Raw genomic sequence first — 18,200 nt, 5'->3', positions numbered from 1 at the left:
CTCAGCTAACTTTTTAAGTCCCAATTTTTTTCTTTTTAAAAACATCTTATTCTAAGAGAAGGGGCTCTTTTCAGTTTGCTCTATATTTTTCATACTTTTCAATGTTAAACTGTCCATACAATGGTCATTCCAGGTATCTGTAAACTACACAGATAAGATGTCTGCTGAAATGGTGATCAGATTTTTATGGTTTGGCTGTCAGATACACTACCATATGGCATGACTAGCTGAATAGTGCCAATCATTAGCTACTTCATGGAAGGACAGATTAAGTGATCTGCTAGATTAGTCTGGAATGCTGCTGGCACAAAATTCCATAGTTTCCGGTAGCTGATCACAGTCCACCATGTGTAAGGCTAGCTCAAGGCTCTAACACCTATACTTTGGGAAACACTGCTGTGTGTAATCCAAGTGCCATCACAGGTGCACATCTGGCATTTTACTATACTTAAAGTGACACTGTCACCTCCTTTGTGCATTCTGACAGCTCTACACAGGTGTAATGGGTAAATTTAGCGGTTTTCATACCTTATTTTATATCATACGTCATGGTGCTTGTTCAAGTAAAAAGTGATCTTTTATCAACTGCAGATTGTATTAAGTGGGCGTGGCCCGCAGAATTAGCACCACTTAGCCCGCCCACAACGATGCAGTTGGCCCCGCCCCTTGCCACCCATTGGAACAGGCTGACCGAAAGGTCTAGACCACACCCCCTTTACGTCAGCCAACCAATGGGCATCAAGGGGGCGGGGCCAACAGTGCGGGTGGTGCTAAGTGGCGCTAACACCGCGAGGTCACGCCCACTTACTACCATCTGCAGTTGATAAAAGGACACTTTACTTGAACAAGCACCAGGACGTATGATATGAAATAAGGTATGAAAACTGCTAAATTTACCCTTTACACCTGTGTAGAGACGTCAAAAATGCACAAAGGGGGTGACAGTGTCACTTTAACTATGCTGTTCTATACTAAGATGCTAAATAAAGAAACATAGGTCTGTTAGATGAAAGCCCAGACAGAAATCTCAGCTTTTATTTCTATGAACACTCATTCTCAAGAAGTTGATAATGCTGCTACACTAAGTGTCAGTAGCTCTAACATGACATTCAATGCACTAATCCTTTAGGGCTTCAAATTAATGGCAGCCATATGCTTTTCGCCAATGTACTGATATATTGATATAGTCGCCAGCTGTATCAATACAGTAGCACACATTTAAAATTGTTCTGGAGTCCCCAGCATCACGATATGTAATAGCAGGATGTCTGTAGTAGTTTCCGTGCACATACCGTGTGAATGCTCCCTAAGACTGCCCCTCAGCCCATTTTTACATTAAACCTTAAGGCATAGAACTGCATTTTATACAAACCATATGGCGGAGACACCACTTACTGAGTGCCCCATGCAACTTTTGAAACCACACCTAAGACCATTCAAAGCAGGTTGTGATCCTCTTCATGTCGCTGACTCAAAAGCCTCCGTGCTACGGGAACATCTGAAAAATGATGTAAAAGAAAATGTAAGTGATCTTAGAAGCAAATGTAGTCTGCAGAACAAAACCTATAAACAGTCACCCTTTACACACATCCGCCTTCTAAATAGATCAAGTCATTTTTAGGTTTGGCAAATCTGGACCAGGCCAAACACTTCAAATACCAACAATACTTACTTTAAGTCTATGCTTGTGCATTACATGCCTGAATGGCCAAGATTGATCAAGTGCTTTGTAATAATGCTTATTAGCACCCTCCCCCCTCAATATCAAAATGTGTTTAATAGTCCCACATGGCAGATTCTGCAACCACTTCACACATTTAAATGTGGCTGTGTATTCATTTCAGACAACATATAGATTAGTCTGTTCAGTGCACTGGGGGGGGGGGGGGGTTTCCCCCTCAGACTCATATTACCGCTTACGCCGAGGAGACGTGGCTACTTATGCATAGGGAGGAAGGGATGTACGAGCTGGCAGGTGACTGCACTTTCAGACACTCCCAGTGCACCAGACAGACTATCTTGGCACTGAGAACAGCATCAGAGGGAAATAAAACCTGCGTCAGAACCAGAAGCCAGTAACAGAAGACCTCAGTTGCCATCACGTAGCACAAGTTGATAAGTTACCAATTCCAAGAACACAAGAAGCATTAATTATTAAAAAGATGCAGATTAAAAGTAACTGCACAACGCCTTTAATCTGCTCATCTCGACAGATTCTTGTACCAAGATCAAGATTGTGTAACACACATACCTCAAGTTCTGGCCCCACCGATTCTCTCTGGTCACATAGCCCGCTGCTCTTTGAAATGCTTAACCTGCAACAAAACAATTATAAGAAAACGTTTGGAGGCCACAACCCCGAAGCCACACCACCCACCCTAGTCTGTAGATGTAACTTTTCAATGAGATCCAGGAGCCATTTGTTTGGAAAGGAACATTGGGATGACTTAAAAACACGGTTTCCATTGTGCACTGCCATGATTAGTTTAGGGTTTTTGTAGATCTCCAGTATATTCAAGTTTGAAACGTCAAGAGTTGATGTGTCAAGACATTTACATGTGGCAACAGGCTGCTTTTAGGCTTAATTTATTTATTTTTTTTAAACTAGAAGTGCGCTTTTGTGAGAACTTCCGAGGCTAGAGTCAAGTCAGCATTTCACTTCTAGTCATTAGTTTTAAACTGAAACCTCACTCTCCTATAGAAAGTTGGGATCCATTTCCATACTAATGGTTATTTTAATCCAAGCATAATATGGTTTGTATTTAGTTATCCAGCAGTGCCTTTCCAGGTTTAATTTCCATAATTTAAGAACTCTGCACCATGAGACATATGTAGCGCAAGTTTGACTTAGACTGAAAACAAAAATTTGTTGTCTTTGCTTACCCTCAGCAGTTTCTCAGGAAAATGATGGCTTACAGTGGAATGATTCACTTGTTTAAGGCTCTCATGTTCTTTGAGAAGAGACATCATTTGGTTCTTCATTAGCCTTTAGAGTCAAATCCTTTAAAAGTGACACTACAGATTTGCAAACACATTGAAACAATAAAAGTACATATGGTTTGGAAGCTTCTTTGAATGAACGGACTATTTGTTAACCGTGTGTCAAATTCATTAGAATGGGTGTGCAAGGAGTCCATTTTGTTTGACAATTGTTGACAAGCTGGGTATGAATTATCCAGGTTTAGGGCGTTTAAACTTATGATCCTTTATATACCCTTTTGATATACGTTTGGAGATTTGGGCTTGTTGTATTAGCAGCATACTCACAACTATATAGACAAGCTGCATTATTTCGTATTCTGGAGTTTCCATTGCAACTGGTGTGTTGTGATCATTTATGGGGAAATTATGAATGAAGCTGAGATGTGGCGTTTCACTGAAACTTTACTTTTTGGAAAATTTACAACACTAAATACACAACTTACACTACACATTGTACATTTCAGAGAAAGGCTAACAAAATATGAAGTTTAAGCATTTCAACTTCCTCAAATGAACAGAAGATTCACGGGAGGAGGGAAAAAAAAACTTACAGGTAAAAAAAGTAAAGATAAATTAAAAAAAACCAGAACAAACTCCTTCACAGTAGTCCGCTGGTGGTAGAGGCAGAGCATATGCCGCATTGTCATTCAATAAAATGTCTTTGGTCCATGTTTTATGGGTTTTTAACTTTAGTATCTGCTTCTGCCACCTCCTCTATCAGATCTGCTTCCTCCTCTGCCACCACCACGGGGGACACCCCGACTTGAGCTGCTGTATGAATCACGTGGAGGAGGGTAGCCTCTATCCATTGATGGTGGTAAGCCACGTTCCTGTCTGCCAACACGGTCACTTCCACTTGAGTAGAGATCATTTCTGCTGCTTGAGTAACTGTCTCTGCCTCCATAGCCATCACGGTTGCTGCTGTAATCATCATAGCGGCTGCTTCCACCATATGATGGAGGGGGCCCTCTTGCAGGTGGGGCACTACGTGAGTTACCTGCAGGGTCAATGGTCAGGTAATAGGGCAATACTATCAGTTACATATCACATTGCAATTTGATATTTGCAGCTTATTTACGTTTGCTTGTATTTAGTAGATTTGTTTGGCATTTTCTGCCTTGTTCAGGAAATTCTATTGAATGGAATTGACTGAAAATATAAGCTACGAAAGGTTGAATATAATAGTATAGGCACACTTAAACTCATCTCATTTGGGTACTGATCTCCAGAGCAGCAGCTTAGATTGCAGATTCTGCCACATGATATCCATGGAGTTGTTTGCTTCACTGGGATTTTTTTTTTTTTTTTTATCTTGCTGTAGAGCATATTAGCATTCCACGTATGGGAGTGTAATTTGTCTGTGACCCAAAATAGACTAGCATTTCTTTCTGTTGTTTTAGTTTTATCTTCAGCATGGGGCAAATATGTAGCCTGAAAGACAGAGCAATTTGTAGAATGGCACCTTACCGTAAGGCTCATACGAGTCCCTGTATGAACTGCTGCTAGGATGATCAGAATAGTCTCTATCACGACCACCGTATCCATCACGGTCACTAAAAGAAAAGTAATAGGATTTTTATTTTACCTGCTTTATACAATTAGAAAAACTGAATATGAAAGCTATACGAGAACATACCCATAGCCTCTGGAGCCATAATCGTCTCGGGAACTAGAGTGGCCATAGTCACGATAAGCATAGTCTCTTGGAGGTGGTGCATAATCTCTGGAGTCCCTGGAGCTTCCATAGTCTCTGCCAGAGTAACTGAAAAAAATATATGGCACCTTAACAGTCTAGTCAAGTTCAATGAAGGCCAATGCTACACTAGATCCATATTTAAATATGAACGCTGTATCAAACAAACTGCTGGACCTTACCTGTCGTATCTGTCCTTCCCACTGTAGCCATCATCTCTGGGTGACATATATACATCTCTACGAGATGGCATTGATTCTCTGCGAGGAGGTCCTCCATATCCATCCCTTTCACGTGAGAGTGGAGCTGCAAAGAACACAAGTTTTGTCAACATTACACAAAAGAAAGTAACGAAAAGATTTTAAGTAAATAGGTAGAAATGTCAAATGTTTTAATCACCTAGGGACTAGGCGAGACCCCCAGCAACTAGATACAGCTAAGAGAAGAGCTTGTGCATCACTTCCCAGCTCTTATCACCTATTACATCCTGCTTTAGCAGTGCCTCTATTTTAAGCCTATGAAGGCCGACTGTTGCAGAGACTGGGGTCACAGTGAGCTGGGGTAACGTGGAACATTCAGCCAAGCATTTCTTCTTGCTCCACCTAACATTATGCAAGTGTGAAATGTCTCTAGGACAAGTACTTCAAATACTAGCGTAAAGGAAGCAAAAAAAAAAAAAAACCTCACCTCTACCACCCATGCCACTACTGCGAACAGGTCCAGATGGTGCTGATCTCTTAGGTGGTGGACCTCCTCCGCTTCTGGGTGGGGGTCCTCTTTTTAGAGGCATTTGCCCTCTTGATGAGCCACCTTAAAAGACAAAAAATCTGCATATAGACTTGCCATTTTGAAACTTTCAGCAACATTCAGTAGGCCATACATCAAGCTCAACAAACCAAGGCCTAGTCCAGATGCCTATAGTGTACTAGTGTTTAAACAAGTTCTATAAACCAGTTAAGGTGCTAGCTTTCAAGAGTCTTAATGCAGTTATTCTTTACAGAAAGTAATAATTCCACGCTAAAACACCACAAAGTGTCAATCATTTTAATGTAAAACACCTATTCTGACTTTAAACTTAACAGATGAACACAAACCCATTTACAGTTTGAGCATGCTGGGGACCCAATGTTTTGTGCAGACTGCTGACTTACAGATTGAAGGCACCCATCAGAGCGATTCAGCTAATCTATCCGTGGGTCATGTTAAAGCTTTCGCTTTAAGCTCTATAATTACCTTATTTGGTTTAGTGGAGTAAGACTGCACCCAAAACTGTACTAAAGAGTCTGATGTAGTATAGGCTTGAACAGATCTCGCCCTAGCATACATTTTACGTCAACTGGCTGCGTCTTAACATATGCTCATCTTATGTGGCGGAGGTAGAAGCACATGGCATAAATTAAGATCTTAATTTACCTCCTCTTGATCCTCTAAGACCTCTGGGTGGGCCTCTGCTTTTTGGTGGAGGTGGTCCTCTCCTACTGTCTGGGCCAAAAGATGGCTTAATTGCTTGTTCAACCTTGATTGGCTTTCCATCCAAAGCCTGAAAGTGGAAGTGGAACATTAGTCAGCACATATGCTCAAAGCACAGACATCTGCAGTAAGACCACCAGATTCCACAGAACTTTACAATTCTGGCTATATACATTACAGAGAAAAATCAGTAAAAATTACAGGGAGGCGGGTGAAAAAAAATAAATAAAGGACATAGTCACCTGTCCCTACACAGAGCCATGATCCGCTCCTGGACCCTGCCGGGTGTCTGAGCTCCCAGCCTGCTACATCACAACCTGGCTGACAGATGGCTCGCTCAACCAGTTAGTGACTGGGGTGGGACGCTGCTGCAGTCACAGACTGGCTGAGCGGGGTCAATCCTGCTCTTCAGTAACAGATCCTGGGTCGTGACATACACAGAACAAGGGAAAAGATGACAGCCAGCAGGGTCCAGGGGCTTTGTGATGTGGATGGCAGCACGGGCTCTGGAAGTGTTAAGTATATTTGCCTTTTCAATTTACCCCCCCCCCCCCCCCCCGCCTATATTGATTTTTACCACCCACCGGACTTCTTTAGGTGGGGAAAGATTGACCTGGTACATGCTCCAACAGACTACAGTGAGGTTACTGCTAAGCTGTTTGCCATACATAAACAGCTATTTATATGGCCACAGCCTCCCTGAGCTTGCCACAGATGCCAGGATAAGAATCCAGACAGCTGTATTTCTATAGTATTCCACATAGTATAATTTGTCCCAGTTTGAATGTTGCCATTGGCTAAATATATCAGTGGAAATACTGTACATACACCGTGCACAACTCCAGGCCTAGGCCCGCATGCACACGAAACACGTCGGTGGTATCTAGCAGCACAACTTAAACTTTGTTATGGAATAAAGTATTACCATTTTCACTTTTTTTTCTTTGTAGTGCCAGAACTATCACCTGTTTGTGACATCTCATAGCCTGAAATAATTTGCCCCTAAAGAATCAGTAATATTCTAATGAAGCCAGGTCACAAAGGGGATAGAGCCGGGCCTGTGCACAGCAAGAGAGCAGCGCCAAGCTAAGGAACCGGGCAGCGTTACAAAGAAAGGACCACACCACCAGGATCCCCGCACCGATCAGCTCATGTACATAAAGAATGCCCCAGATATATCACAATTATTCAGACACTATAGTTTGGACTTTTCAGTACAAGCAGTTGACTTACCTTTCCATTCAGCTCCCTGGCTGCATCCTTGGCATCTGCAGGACTCTCAAAAGTAACAAACGCAAAACCTCTGGACTTGTTTGTTTCCCGATCTTTCATCAGCAGAACTGTGGGAGAAAAAGATCTTTAACACATACTTCGGGAAACCACTGGATCATTCATAACTCTTTGAGAAGCTCAGAACTTCTTAGAGGACAAAGGAGGCTTTATCAGCTCAGAACATGATCAACGCCAAATATTCATCAGAGCAATCTCATTCACTTTAAAGGGGAACTATCAGCAGGTTAGACAAATCTAACCTACTGCTTTGTCCCTATTACCCAGGAGACGCCAAGGAGGAAGATAAGAGACATACCTTCCTCCTCAGCGTCTCCTGCGCAATAGGGACATAGCTGCAGGTTAGATTAGTCTAACCTGCTGATAGTTCCCCTTTAATAACCACATTTAAAGAGCACTAACCTTCAGCAATACGACCATATTTCCCAAATATGGTCTCCAGCGCCTTCTCCGTGGTCTCTGTGTTCAGACCACCGATGAAGAGTTTACCGGGGCGATCTGCCTCAAACATTTTCTTACCTAAAATAAAATCATACAAGTCAGTTAACAACTCCTACAGACATTGAACCCTAAATTAAAGGGGTACTCCAGGCTGGGGTTAGTTTTAGGGTAAGGGGTAGAAATAGAGGCTGCCGGTCACTTGCCTCTCCGGTTCCAGCACCAGGTCCCAGATCACGCCCCCCGTTTTTCTGCCCGGCGGCCGCTTCCTGGTCTGAGCTGCGGCTTGAGACATAACATCTTAAGGTAGCTCAGCCATCCAGCGGTTGTAGCAGAGTCCCACAGGACGGAGTTATCTGTGACCCGGCGATGGAACCGGGGAGGTAAGTGACCGGCGGCCTCTATTTCCACCCCTTGCCCAACCATACCCTAAAAATAACCCCGGCCCAGAGTACCCCTTCAAATGTATCCAATACCCACAGGGCATCACTTAGCCCCCCTCCCAGAAAACACAGGCACCCTCACATACAACATGAAGAGCTTATGATGGAGATACCATGCAGTGCAGACCCATCCCTATAGCCAAACATTAACAAACTAAAGTGTCTCACTCATAGACCACCACTACACACTGCCCTAGTACATGCCCTAATGCAGACAATGGACGCGTGCGTGGCTGCAGCAGGTAACAGGCTTTTGTGAGGTGTAAGCTAATCATAAGTGACCAGCAGCATCCCCACCCCCCATGGAGATCGTGCACTGCCATGTGTTGGCAGCCATCTTCCTGGAGCAGTGACCCTGACAACACAACCAGCATGAATCGAGAAAGAAATTCTCCTGTTGTCATGTATGGCTACAAAAAGAAAAAAAAAACCGACATCTGGTTGCTACTGGCAACACCACGTGTGTGGGGAGGGGCAGCTCGGACTGGGATCCCCCAGGTGGCTGTACCCGCCATAGGGCCGCAGGCAGCGTCTTGTCTCAGGCCGAGGTGTTACACTAATCCTGCATTACCATCCATCAAGATCCGCACCGGAGATTACAGCGCCGCCCTACAGTCCCTGGCAGGGAGCAGGCCGCACCGCCTAGAGGTCTACACCCTCCCGCAAGATGGCGGCGCCGAAGCCCACAGCTACCCGGGCGGGGGGCGGGAGCAGGCCCTGCACAACGGCGGCGAGGCGACCTCCCCGCAGCACACAGTAATAACGCTACACTATGCTTATACAACTACCGAGGGCCCCGCACGACGAAGCAGCGGCGCCAAAATGGTCACCAGGCTCCGTCACAAAATGGCCGCCCACTCCTGCAAGCTCATGCCGCGCACAGCTAGGCGACAGCGCATTAACGGAGAGGAGCCCATACCGTACACACCATGCACGAACCCCACAAAAAGCATCAGCGCCACACGAGGCCGCAGCCCGCCACTTACCGCTACACGAACCTTCCTCGCGCCGATAGTCAGAGAAAATGACCGGGGACAAAGACCGTGGGCAGTTTAAATAGATGTGACGTCACCAACTCAAAGCGAGGCTCCAGTGCCCGGATGCTCGATGAGGCGAATGGAAGAAGGTCACGTAGCGGAGTCACGTGATCGTCTGGTGTTCTACGCCGAGATTGGTTTATACAGCAGTCTTTTTAGTATGGATGTGGCGTCTGGGGGGCGGGAGCCGGCGGCCGCGTCTGATTGGTGGAGACGGCTCATCAGGCTTCTTATGGGATTGTGGATCACGCCAGACAATTGCTGAACTACCTAATCCCATTAGCTGTCTGTCTGCGGCGTGTTCACACCTGGCGCATCTGCTGCGGGTTTTATGCCATAGTTTATTTCTGCTCATACCAAAGCATGGAAATGTGCACATAGAAAGTGCAGTTTTTTTTTGTCACTTTCACTGTTTCAGTTTAAACTTACAGAAAAGCTTGGTCAACCACATTTATGCGTATGTAAGACGCAGTATATCAGTATTTTTCAACCAAAACAGGAGTGGATTGAAAACGCAGAAAGCCTATGGTCACACACTATTTAAATGGAGTGGATGGGTTGTATAAAAATAACAGCAATTATTTGCCATTAAATTTAAACAGTGTGTGAACATAGCCTTTGTGTGTTTTGAATTTACTCCTGGTTTTGGATGAAAAATACTGAGCAAAAATACTCTGTGGGAACATAGCCTAAAGCCAGGTTCATAGACTGTAAAAACAGCGGCCGCTGTCTGTGATGTTCACCCGGCCGGTACTGCAGTATTGGCCGGGTTAACATTACTTAATGTTAATTGGAAAAAGGGCCCTGTTGAGTGTGCCTGCGCTCTATTTAGCCATAGCACACAATGTAAAGTACAGCCAGAGCCGTACTTTACATTGTGTGCACAGGTTATTTCCTGAGGCCGCTGTTCACTGACTAGAGGTCGCCCAAAATAGACATGAGTTTTCTGTGCGGCTGCATGGAATCCCGGGCCGTAGTGTATACAGAGTATATACACTGCGGCCGTTGTTCCACAGAAAATATTGTTATTTCACATTTCGATAAATAGCGGCCGGTGTTGTAGTCTGCAGTATTCCTAACATGCATTATGCTTCGTTCACACTGAGCAAAACTAGCGGAATTCCGTGGCAGAATGCCGTTAGCCTCCCGCTCATAATGGGAGTCTATGGGAGGCGCGCGCTCCTGCTTTGTCCGCGCTGAAGAATGAACATGTTCATTCTTCAGCGCGGACAGAGCAGGAGCGCGCACCTCCCATAGACTCCCATTATGAGAAGAAGGCTAACGGCATTCTGCGGTGGACAATTCCGCTAGTTTTGCTCAGTGGGAACTAAGCCTTAAACCAGGGATGGGGAAACTTGGGCCCTCTAGATGTTGCATATCTACAACTCCCATCATGACTGGCCCTGCATTAAATGGAAACAAAAATGCAGTGTGAACCCAGCCTAAGGGCAACTAGAGGTCCCTATAGACCTGCATTGTGAGCCCCTCTAGGTCACATGACACAGAGTGGGCGAGCTAAGCGTGGACTTCTCCCCACTCGTTCTGATTGGTTTCAGTCCAAAGAATTAGGGTGCCTTTACACGGAGAGATTCATCTGATTTTTGAAGCCAAAGCCAGACATGGATTTGAAAAGAGGAGAAATCTCAGTCTTTACTTTATGACCTGTTCTCTGTTTATAGTCTGTTCCTGGCTTTGGCTTCACAAATCTGTCAGATAAATCTCTCTGTGTAAAGGCACCATTAGTCCCTGACCCATCAAAACTTTTAATATGTCTCGCTAATACATCAAAAGTTCTTTTTAATGACTGCTTATTTCAACAAATCAGTGTGTGGACAAATCTACATGTGTGAACATACCCTAAAGGCCGTATTAGACCTATTACACGGCTCAATAATCATGTGATCAGGGCTGCACAAACAATTCCTAGGCATATAACTGATTAGGCAGATAATCGGCCTGTGTAATAGGGCCTTGAGGGGACATTCACACTTATTATATACTAGAAAATGTACCCGGCGCTGCCCGGGTATAAAGTGTCAGTGTGTTAATTAGATTTGTTCTAAGGTGCCCAGGAGGCCAAGCTAAAGGTATTGTTTCATCTGAGTTAATCAGTGGAATTAGTGTATACCTGTAGTGCATAGTTGGAGGGGTTCTGTATACCCACAATGTATAGTTTTTAGGGGTCTCGCATATCTGTAGTGCATAGTTGGGGGGGCTGTATACCTATAGTGTATAGTTGGGGGGGGGGTTCCTGTATACCTGTAGTGTGCATTTTGAGGGGGCTGTATACCTGTAGTGTATAGTTGAGGGAGGTCCTGTATACCTGCAGTGTACAGTTGGTGAAGGTCCTGTATACCTGTACTGTATAGTTCGGGGGTCCTGTATACCTGTAGTATATAGTTGGTGCTGTATACCTGTAATGTATAGTTGGTGGAGGTCTTGTATACCTGTAGATTATAGTTTGAGGGTCCTGGATACCTGTAGTGTATAATTGCTGGAGGTCTTGTATACCTATAGTATATAGTTTGGGGGTCCTGTATTCCTGTAGTAAATAGTTTGAGGGTCCTGTATAACTATAGTATAGAGTTGGTGGAGGTCCTGTATACCTGTAGTGTATAGTTTGGGGTCCTATATACCTGTAGTATATAGCTGGTGGAGTTCCTGTATACCTGTAGTATATTTTGGGTCCTTTATACTTGTAGTATAGAGTTGGTGAAGGTGCTGTATACCTGTATTATAGAGTTAGTGTAGGTCCTGTATACCTGTAGTGTATAGTTTTGAGGTCCTGTATACCTGTAGTGTATAGTTTGGGGTCCTATATACCTGTAGTATATAGTTGGTGGAGTTCCTGTATACTTGTAGTGTATAGTTTTGGGGTCCTGTATACCTGTAGTGTATAGTTTGGGGTCCTGTATACCTGTAGTATATAGTTGGTGGAGGTCCTGTATACCTGAAGTATATATATGGTGAAGGTCCTGTATACCTGTAGTATATAGTTTTGGGGTCCTGTATATCTGTAGTGTAAAGTTTGGGGGTCCTGTATACCTGTAGTGTCCTGTATACCTGCAGGGTTGTATTTACCCGTATGGCAGTGTTATTCAGTCACAGTGTGTCGGTATTGGTCATGTCTGGTATGGCGGTGTTATCCAGTCACAGTATGGTGGTATTGGTCAGGTCTGGTATAGCGGTGTTATCCAGTCACAGTATGGCAGTATTGGTCAGGTCTGATATGATGGTATTATCCAGTCACAGTATGGCGGTATTGGTCAGGTCTGGGGTGGCGGTGTTACCCAGTCAGTTTGCCGGTATTGGTCAGGTCTGGTATGGCAGTGTTATCCAGTCACAGTATGGCGGTATTGGTCAGGTCTGGTATGACAGTGTTATCCAGCACAGTATGGCGGTATTGGTCAGGTCTGGTATGGCAGTGTTATCCAGTCACAGTATAGCGGTATTGGTCAGGTCTGGTATGACAGTGTTATCCAGCACAGTATAGCGGTATTGGTCAGGTCTGGTGTGGCGGTGTTATCCATTCACAGTATGGCGGTATTGGTCAGGTCTTATATGACAGTGTTATCCAGTCACAGTATGGCGGTATTGGTCAGGTCTGGTATGACAGTGTTATCCAGTCACAGTATGGCGGTATTGGTCAGGTCTGGTGTGGCAGTGTTAACCAGTCACAGTTGTCCCCTGTGTATACATGTACTGTATAGATGGAGTAGGGGGCCCTGTATATACATGTACTGTATAGATGGAGTAGGGGGTCCTGTATATACATGTACTGTATAGATGGAGTAGAGGGCCCTGTATATACATGTACTGTATAGATGGAGTAGGGGGTCCTGTATATACATGTACTGTATAGATGGAGTAGGGGGCCCTGTATATACATGTACTGTATGGATGGAGTAGGGGGTCCTGTATACATGTACTGTATAGATTGTGTAGAGGGTCCTGTATATACATGTACTGTATGGATGGAGTAGGGGGCCCTGTATATACATGTACTGTATAGATGGAGTAGGGGGTCCTGTATATACATGTACAGTATAGATGGAGTAGGGGGTCCTGTATATACATGTCCTGTATAGTTGGAGTAGGGGGTCCTGTATATACATGTACTGTATAGATGGAGTAGGGGGTCCTGTATATACATGTACTGTATAGATGGAGTAGGGGGTCCTGTATATACATGTACTGTATAGATGGAGTAGGGGGTCCTGTATATACATGTACTGTATAGATGGAGTAGGGGGTCCTGTATATACATGTACTGTATAGATGGAGTAGGGGGTCCTGTATATACATGTACTGTATAGATGGAGTAGGGGGTCCTGTATATACATGTACTGTATAGATGGAGTAGGGGGTCCTGTATATACATGTACTGTATAGATGGAGTAGGGGGTCCTGTATATACATGTACTGTATAGATGGAGTAGGGGGCCCTGTATATACATGTACTGTATAGATGGAGTAGGGGGCCCTGTATATACATGTACTGTATAGATGGAGTAGGGGGTCCTGTATATACATGTACTGTATGGATGGAGTAGGGGGTCCTGTATATACATGTCCTGTATAGATGGAGTAGGGGGTCCTGTATATACATGTACTGTATAGATGGAGTAGGGGGTCCTGTATATACATGTCCTGTATAGATGGAGTAGGGGGTCCTGTATATACATGTACAGTATGGATGGAGTAGGGGGCCCTGTATATACATGTAATGTATGGATGGAGTAGGGGGTCCTGTATATACATGTACTGTATAGATGGAGTAGGGGGTCCTGTATATACATGTACTGTATAGATGGAGTAGGGGGTCCTGTATATACATGTACTGTATAGATGGAGTAGGGGGTCCTGTATATACATGTACTGTATAGATGGAGTAGGGGGTCCTGTATATACATGTACTGTATAGATGGAGTAGGGGGTCCTGTATATACATGTACTGTATAGATGGAGTAGGGGGTCCTGTATATACATGTACTGTATAGATGGAGTAGGGGGCCCTGTATATACATGTACTGTATGGATGGAGTAGAGGGTCCTGTATATACATGTACTGTATAGATGGAGTAGGGGGTCCTGTATATACATGTACTGTATAGATGGAGTAGGGGGTCCTGTATATACATGTACAGTATAGATGGAGTAGGGGGTCCTGTATATACATGTCCTGTATAGTTGGAGTAGGGGCTCCTGTATATACATGTACTGTATAGATGGAGTAGGGGGCCCTGTATATACATGTACTGTATAGATGGAGTAGGGGGCCCTGTATATACATGTACTGTATAGATGGAGTAGGGGGTCCTGTATATACATGTACTGTATAGATGGAGTAGGGGGTCCTGTATATACATGTACTGTATAGATGGAGTAGGGGGTCCTGTATATACATGTACTGTATAGATGGAGTAGGGGGTCCTGTATATACATGTACTGTATAGATGGAGTAGGGGGTCCTGTATATACATGTACTGTATAGATGGAGTAGGGGGCCCTGTATATACATGTACTGTATGGATGGAGTAGAGGGTCCTGTATATACATGTACTGTATAGATGGAGTAGGGGGTCCTGTATATACATGTACTGTATAGATGGAGTAGGGGGTCCTGTATATACATGTACAGTATAGATGGAGTAGGGGGTCCTGTATATACATGTCCTGTATAGTTGGAGTAGGGGCTCCTGTATATACATGTACTGTATAGATGGAGTAGGGGGCCCTGTATATACATGTACTGTATAGATGGAGTAGGGGGCCCTGTATATACATGTACTGTATGGATGGAGTAGGGGGCCCTGTATATACATGTACTGTATAGATGGAGTAGGGGGCCCTGTATATACATGTACTGTATAGATGGAGTAGGGGGCCCTGTATATACATGTACTGTATAGATGGAGTAGGGGGCCCTGTATATACATGTACTGTATGGATGGAGTAGGGGGTCCTGTATATACATGTCCTGTATAGATGGAGTAGGGGGTCCTGTATATACATGTACTGTATAGATGGAGTAGGGGGTCCTGTATATACATGTCCTGTATAGATGGAGTACGGGGTCCTGTATATACATGTACAGTATGGATGGAGTAGGGGGCCCTGTATATACATGTAATGTATGGATGGAGTAGGGGGTCCTGTATATACATGTACTGTATAGATGGAGTAGGGGGTCCTGTATATACATGTACTGTATAGATGGAGTAGGGGGTCCTGTATATACATGTACTGTATAGATGGAGTAGGGGGTCCTGTATATACATGTACTGTATAGATGGAGTAGGGGGTCCTGTATATACATGTACTGTATAGATGGAGTAGGGGGTCCTGTATATACATGTACTGTATAGATGGAGTAGGGGGTCCTGTATATACATGTATTGTATAGATGGAGTAGGGGGCCCTGTATATACATGTCCTGTATAGATGGAGTAGGGGGTCCTGTATATACATGTACTGTATAGATGGAGTAGGAGGTCCTGTATATACATGTACTGTATAGATGGAGTAGGGGGTCCTGTATACATGTACTGTATAGATGGAGTAGGGGGTCTACCAGTTATTTCTGTGGATGTTGTGAGGCAGCTTCCCTAGCAACCATTGCTCCCTGTGAAAATGAAAGCAGTAATCCTATTGGTTGCTAAGGCTCCAACTGCCGTGTCTGCTGCAGCTAATTATATCACCTGTGTTTGCAGTGAGGAGATTTTCCCATTCATCTCTATGGGGCGCCTCTCTTTCCCCTCCCCCTCCCCTCCTGTACATCTGGCGGGGACTGGAACTTCGCAATAACCTTCCCGGGCACCCAATGTTTCTGTGTGCCAAATTTGGGGTCAAACGGTTCAGGCGTTTGGAAGTCTATAGAGGACAGACAGACAGACAGACAGACAGAAGGACAGACAGACAGACAGAAGGACAGACTTTGATTTATATGATATAAGATGCTGTGTATTTTCTGCTAGTAAATCAATGATAAAATTCACACCAGAAAATCTGCATTATAGGGTTAACTCTCAGCACCGTAGCATGGCTCCGGTGCTGAGAGTTGTGGCGGGTCTCCGGCTATCACTAATAGCCAGGACCCACCGCGGATTAACGTCGCTGCAGCATCAGCGATGTTAATTTATAGTGCATCGGCAGGAGGGGGTTAAGGTTGTGTTCACATGCAGCTAATCTTTTATATATGAGGTGGTATATTCATAAATATATATCTAAATGGGTAGTAACACTATATACTCCTGATAAAGCCTCATTCAGATGTATAAAACACATATCCAGTGTCAGTAATTTCTGCAACAAATCTGCCTGGTGTGAACCCGCCCTTGATAAGAGTTATCACTATGTTATCGTGGAATATCTAGCAGTACTAACCTGATATAACCTAGGGATTGTGCAGCACTCTGGAGATTGAGGGAGGGTGGAGCTGGGTGTAGTGTCACTTCTGATGTCGGATGGTGTAGGAGCAGGTAGCTGAGGGTCACACCAGAGGAGCCACATTGTGACTTGGCTCCAGGGCCTCATTAGGATTAGCAATCTGTCCTTTGTCTTGGTCTGGGTGGGACCACTCTTCACACCCTGAATACAAATGTGGGTGGAAAAGACACTGTTTTGATACAATTAGGCTACAAGGCCAAGAACAGGATGTGGGACATCTCACTTTTACCAGTCTATTATTCCTGACACAAAGGATCAATTTTATTCAAAAGCAGCAGTGAAACATCTAGTGATGCAAGAAGAGACATAACAGAAGAAACAAGTATGAATGGATCTTGATTGAGGACTTTTGGTTTCTTTTTTCTTCACCTTTCGGATTAATTGACCATCTAATGTAAGTGGTGGCCTCATGACTGCCCCCAGATGGCAGATTGTGGGGGAGAGAGGGATGGGGCAGATCGGATTACAGATTGTTCTCTGGGAACAAAGGGTACTATTACAAGGAACGATAATCGGCCAAATCGGACCTATCTGGCCAATTATCACTCCGTGTAATAAACACAACGATCAGCCGATGATCGTTGTCATCGGCTGATCGTTGATAAAGGTTTGGACCTATAATTGTCGGCCACCGACCGCGCACCGTTATGTGTAATAGTGTTGCGTGGCCGACGGCTGACGATTTGCTACGTAAATACATTACCTATCCATGATCCAGGGCTCCTCCTGCACTCTGCTTCTCCCCGGCTTCCGCGCGCTGCAGTTTCAGAGCGGCCTGTCTTAGCTGACAGGCCGCTCAGCCAATCACTGGCCAGGACCGCCACGACCAGTGATTGGCTGAGCTCTGAAGCTGGAGCGTGCGGGACCCAGGGAGAAGCAGAGCACAAGAGGAGCCCTGCAGCATGTATAGGTAATGTATACAGTTTAAGCAAGGGCTGCAAGGACATTGGTAACAATGTCCTTGCAGCCCTAGTTAAACGATTATTGGGCCGTGTAATAGGCCTAGTAAATCTAGCAGATCGGCACTCGTTTACATTTATCAGGCCCCCATCAGCCCGTGTAATAAGACCCTAAGCAGCACTATAGAGTCTGACAGCACATTTTAATGCCTTTCCCATAGAGATGCATTAGGGCCCTTGCACACTGAGCAATTCTCGAGGAATTGTAGCTGAAAGATTTCTGCTTGAAATTCCTCGCCTATTCTGCTCTGGCGGAATTTGAGCGGAATTTGGGCGGAATTTGAGCGGAATCCGCGCGGAAATCAAGCCGAATTACCAGCAGAATTCAAACCCCATTGACTTCTATAGGATTCCTCTAGCGGAATCCGCCCAAAGAATTGACATGTACATTCTTTGGGCGGAATGCGGATTCTGCGCGGAATTCCAGACGGAAATTTAC

At 44.6% G+C, this 18,200-nt stretch overlaps 1 protein-coding gene and 1 non-coding gene across 3 annotated transcripts; both read right to left on the bottom strand.

Moving 5' to 3' along the window:
- Nucleotides 1–3,366: 3,366 nt before the first annotated feature.
- On the bottom strand, nucleotides 3,367–9,404 carry RBMX (RNA binding motif protein X-linked). 2 transcript variants are annotated; one of them, XM_069943105.1, is made up of 9 exons: nucleotides 9,303–9,404; nucleotides 7,838–7,954; nucleotides 7,379–7,485; nucleotides 6,089–6,215; nucleotides 5,363–5,485; nucleotides 4,858–4,981; nucleotides 4,619–4,744; nucleotides 4,450–4,535; nucleotides 3,367–3,979 (listed from the first exon to the last, which is right to left on the bottom strand). In XM_069943105.1, exons 2-9 carry the CDS (start codon nucleotides 7,944–7,946, stop codon nucleotides 3,672–3,674), a joined length of 1,110 nt encoding a protein of 369 aa, XP_069799206.1. In that variant the 5' UTR covers nucleotides 7,947–7,954; nucleotides 9,303–9,404; the 3' UTR covers nucleotides 3,367–3,671. The 2 variants fall into 2 exon arrangements, with proteins under 2 accessions (XP_069799206.1, XP_069799205.1); XM_069943104.1 differs by having other exon boundaries at nucleotides 9,299–9,397.
- Nucleotides 7,552–7,627, bottom strand: LOC138766716 (small nucleolar RNA SNORD61). The gene has a single exon (XR_011358755.1). It is a non-coding gene; the product is annotated as a small nucleolar RNA SNORD61 (small nucleolar RNA).
- Nucleotides 9,405–18,200: the final 8,796 nt, after the last annotated feature.

Source organism: Dendropsophus ebraccatus, chromosome 10 (assembly GCF_027789765.1).
Source record: "Dendropsophus ebraccatus isolate aDenEbr1 chromosome 10, aDenEbr1.pat, whole genome shotgun sequence".
Lineage (NCBI taxonomy): Eukaryota > Metazoa > Chordata > Amphibia > Anura > Hylidae > Dendropsophus > Dendropsophus ebraccatus.
The sequence above is the reverse complement of the archived record's forward strand: the minus strand, read 5'-3'. Positions and strand labels throughout refer to the sequence as shown.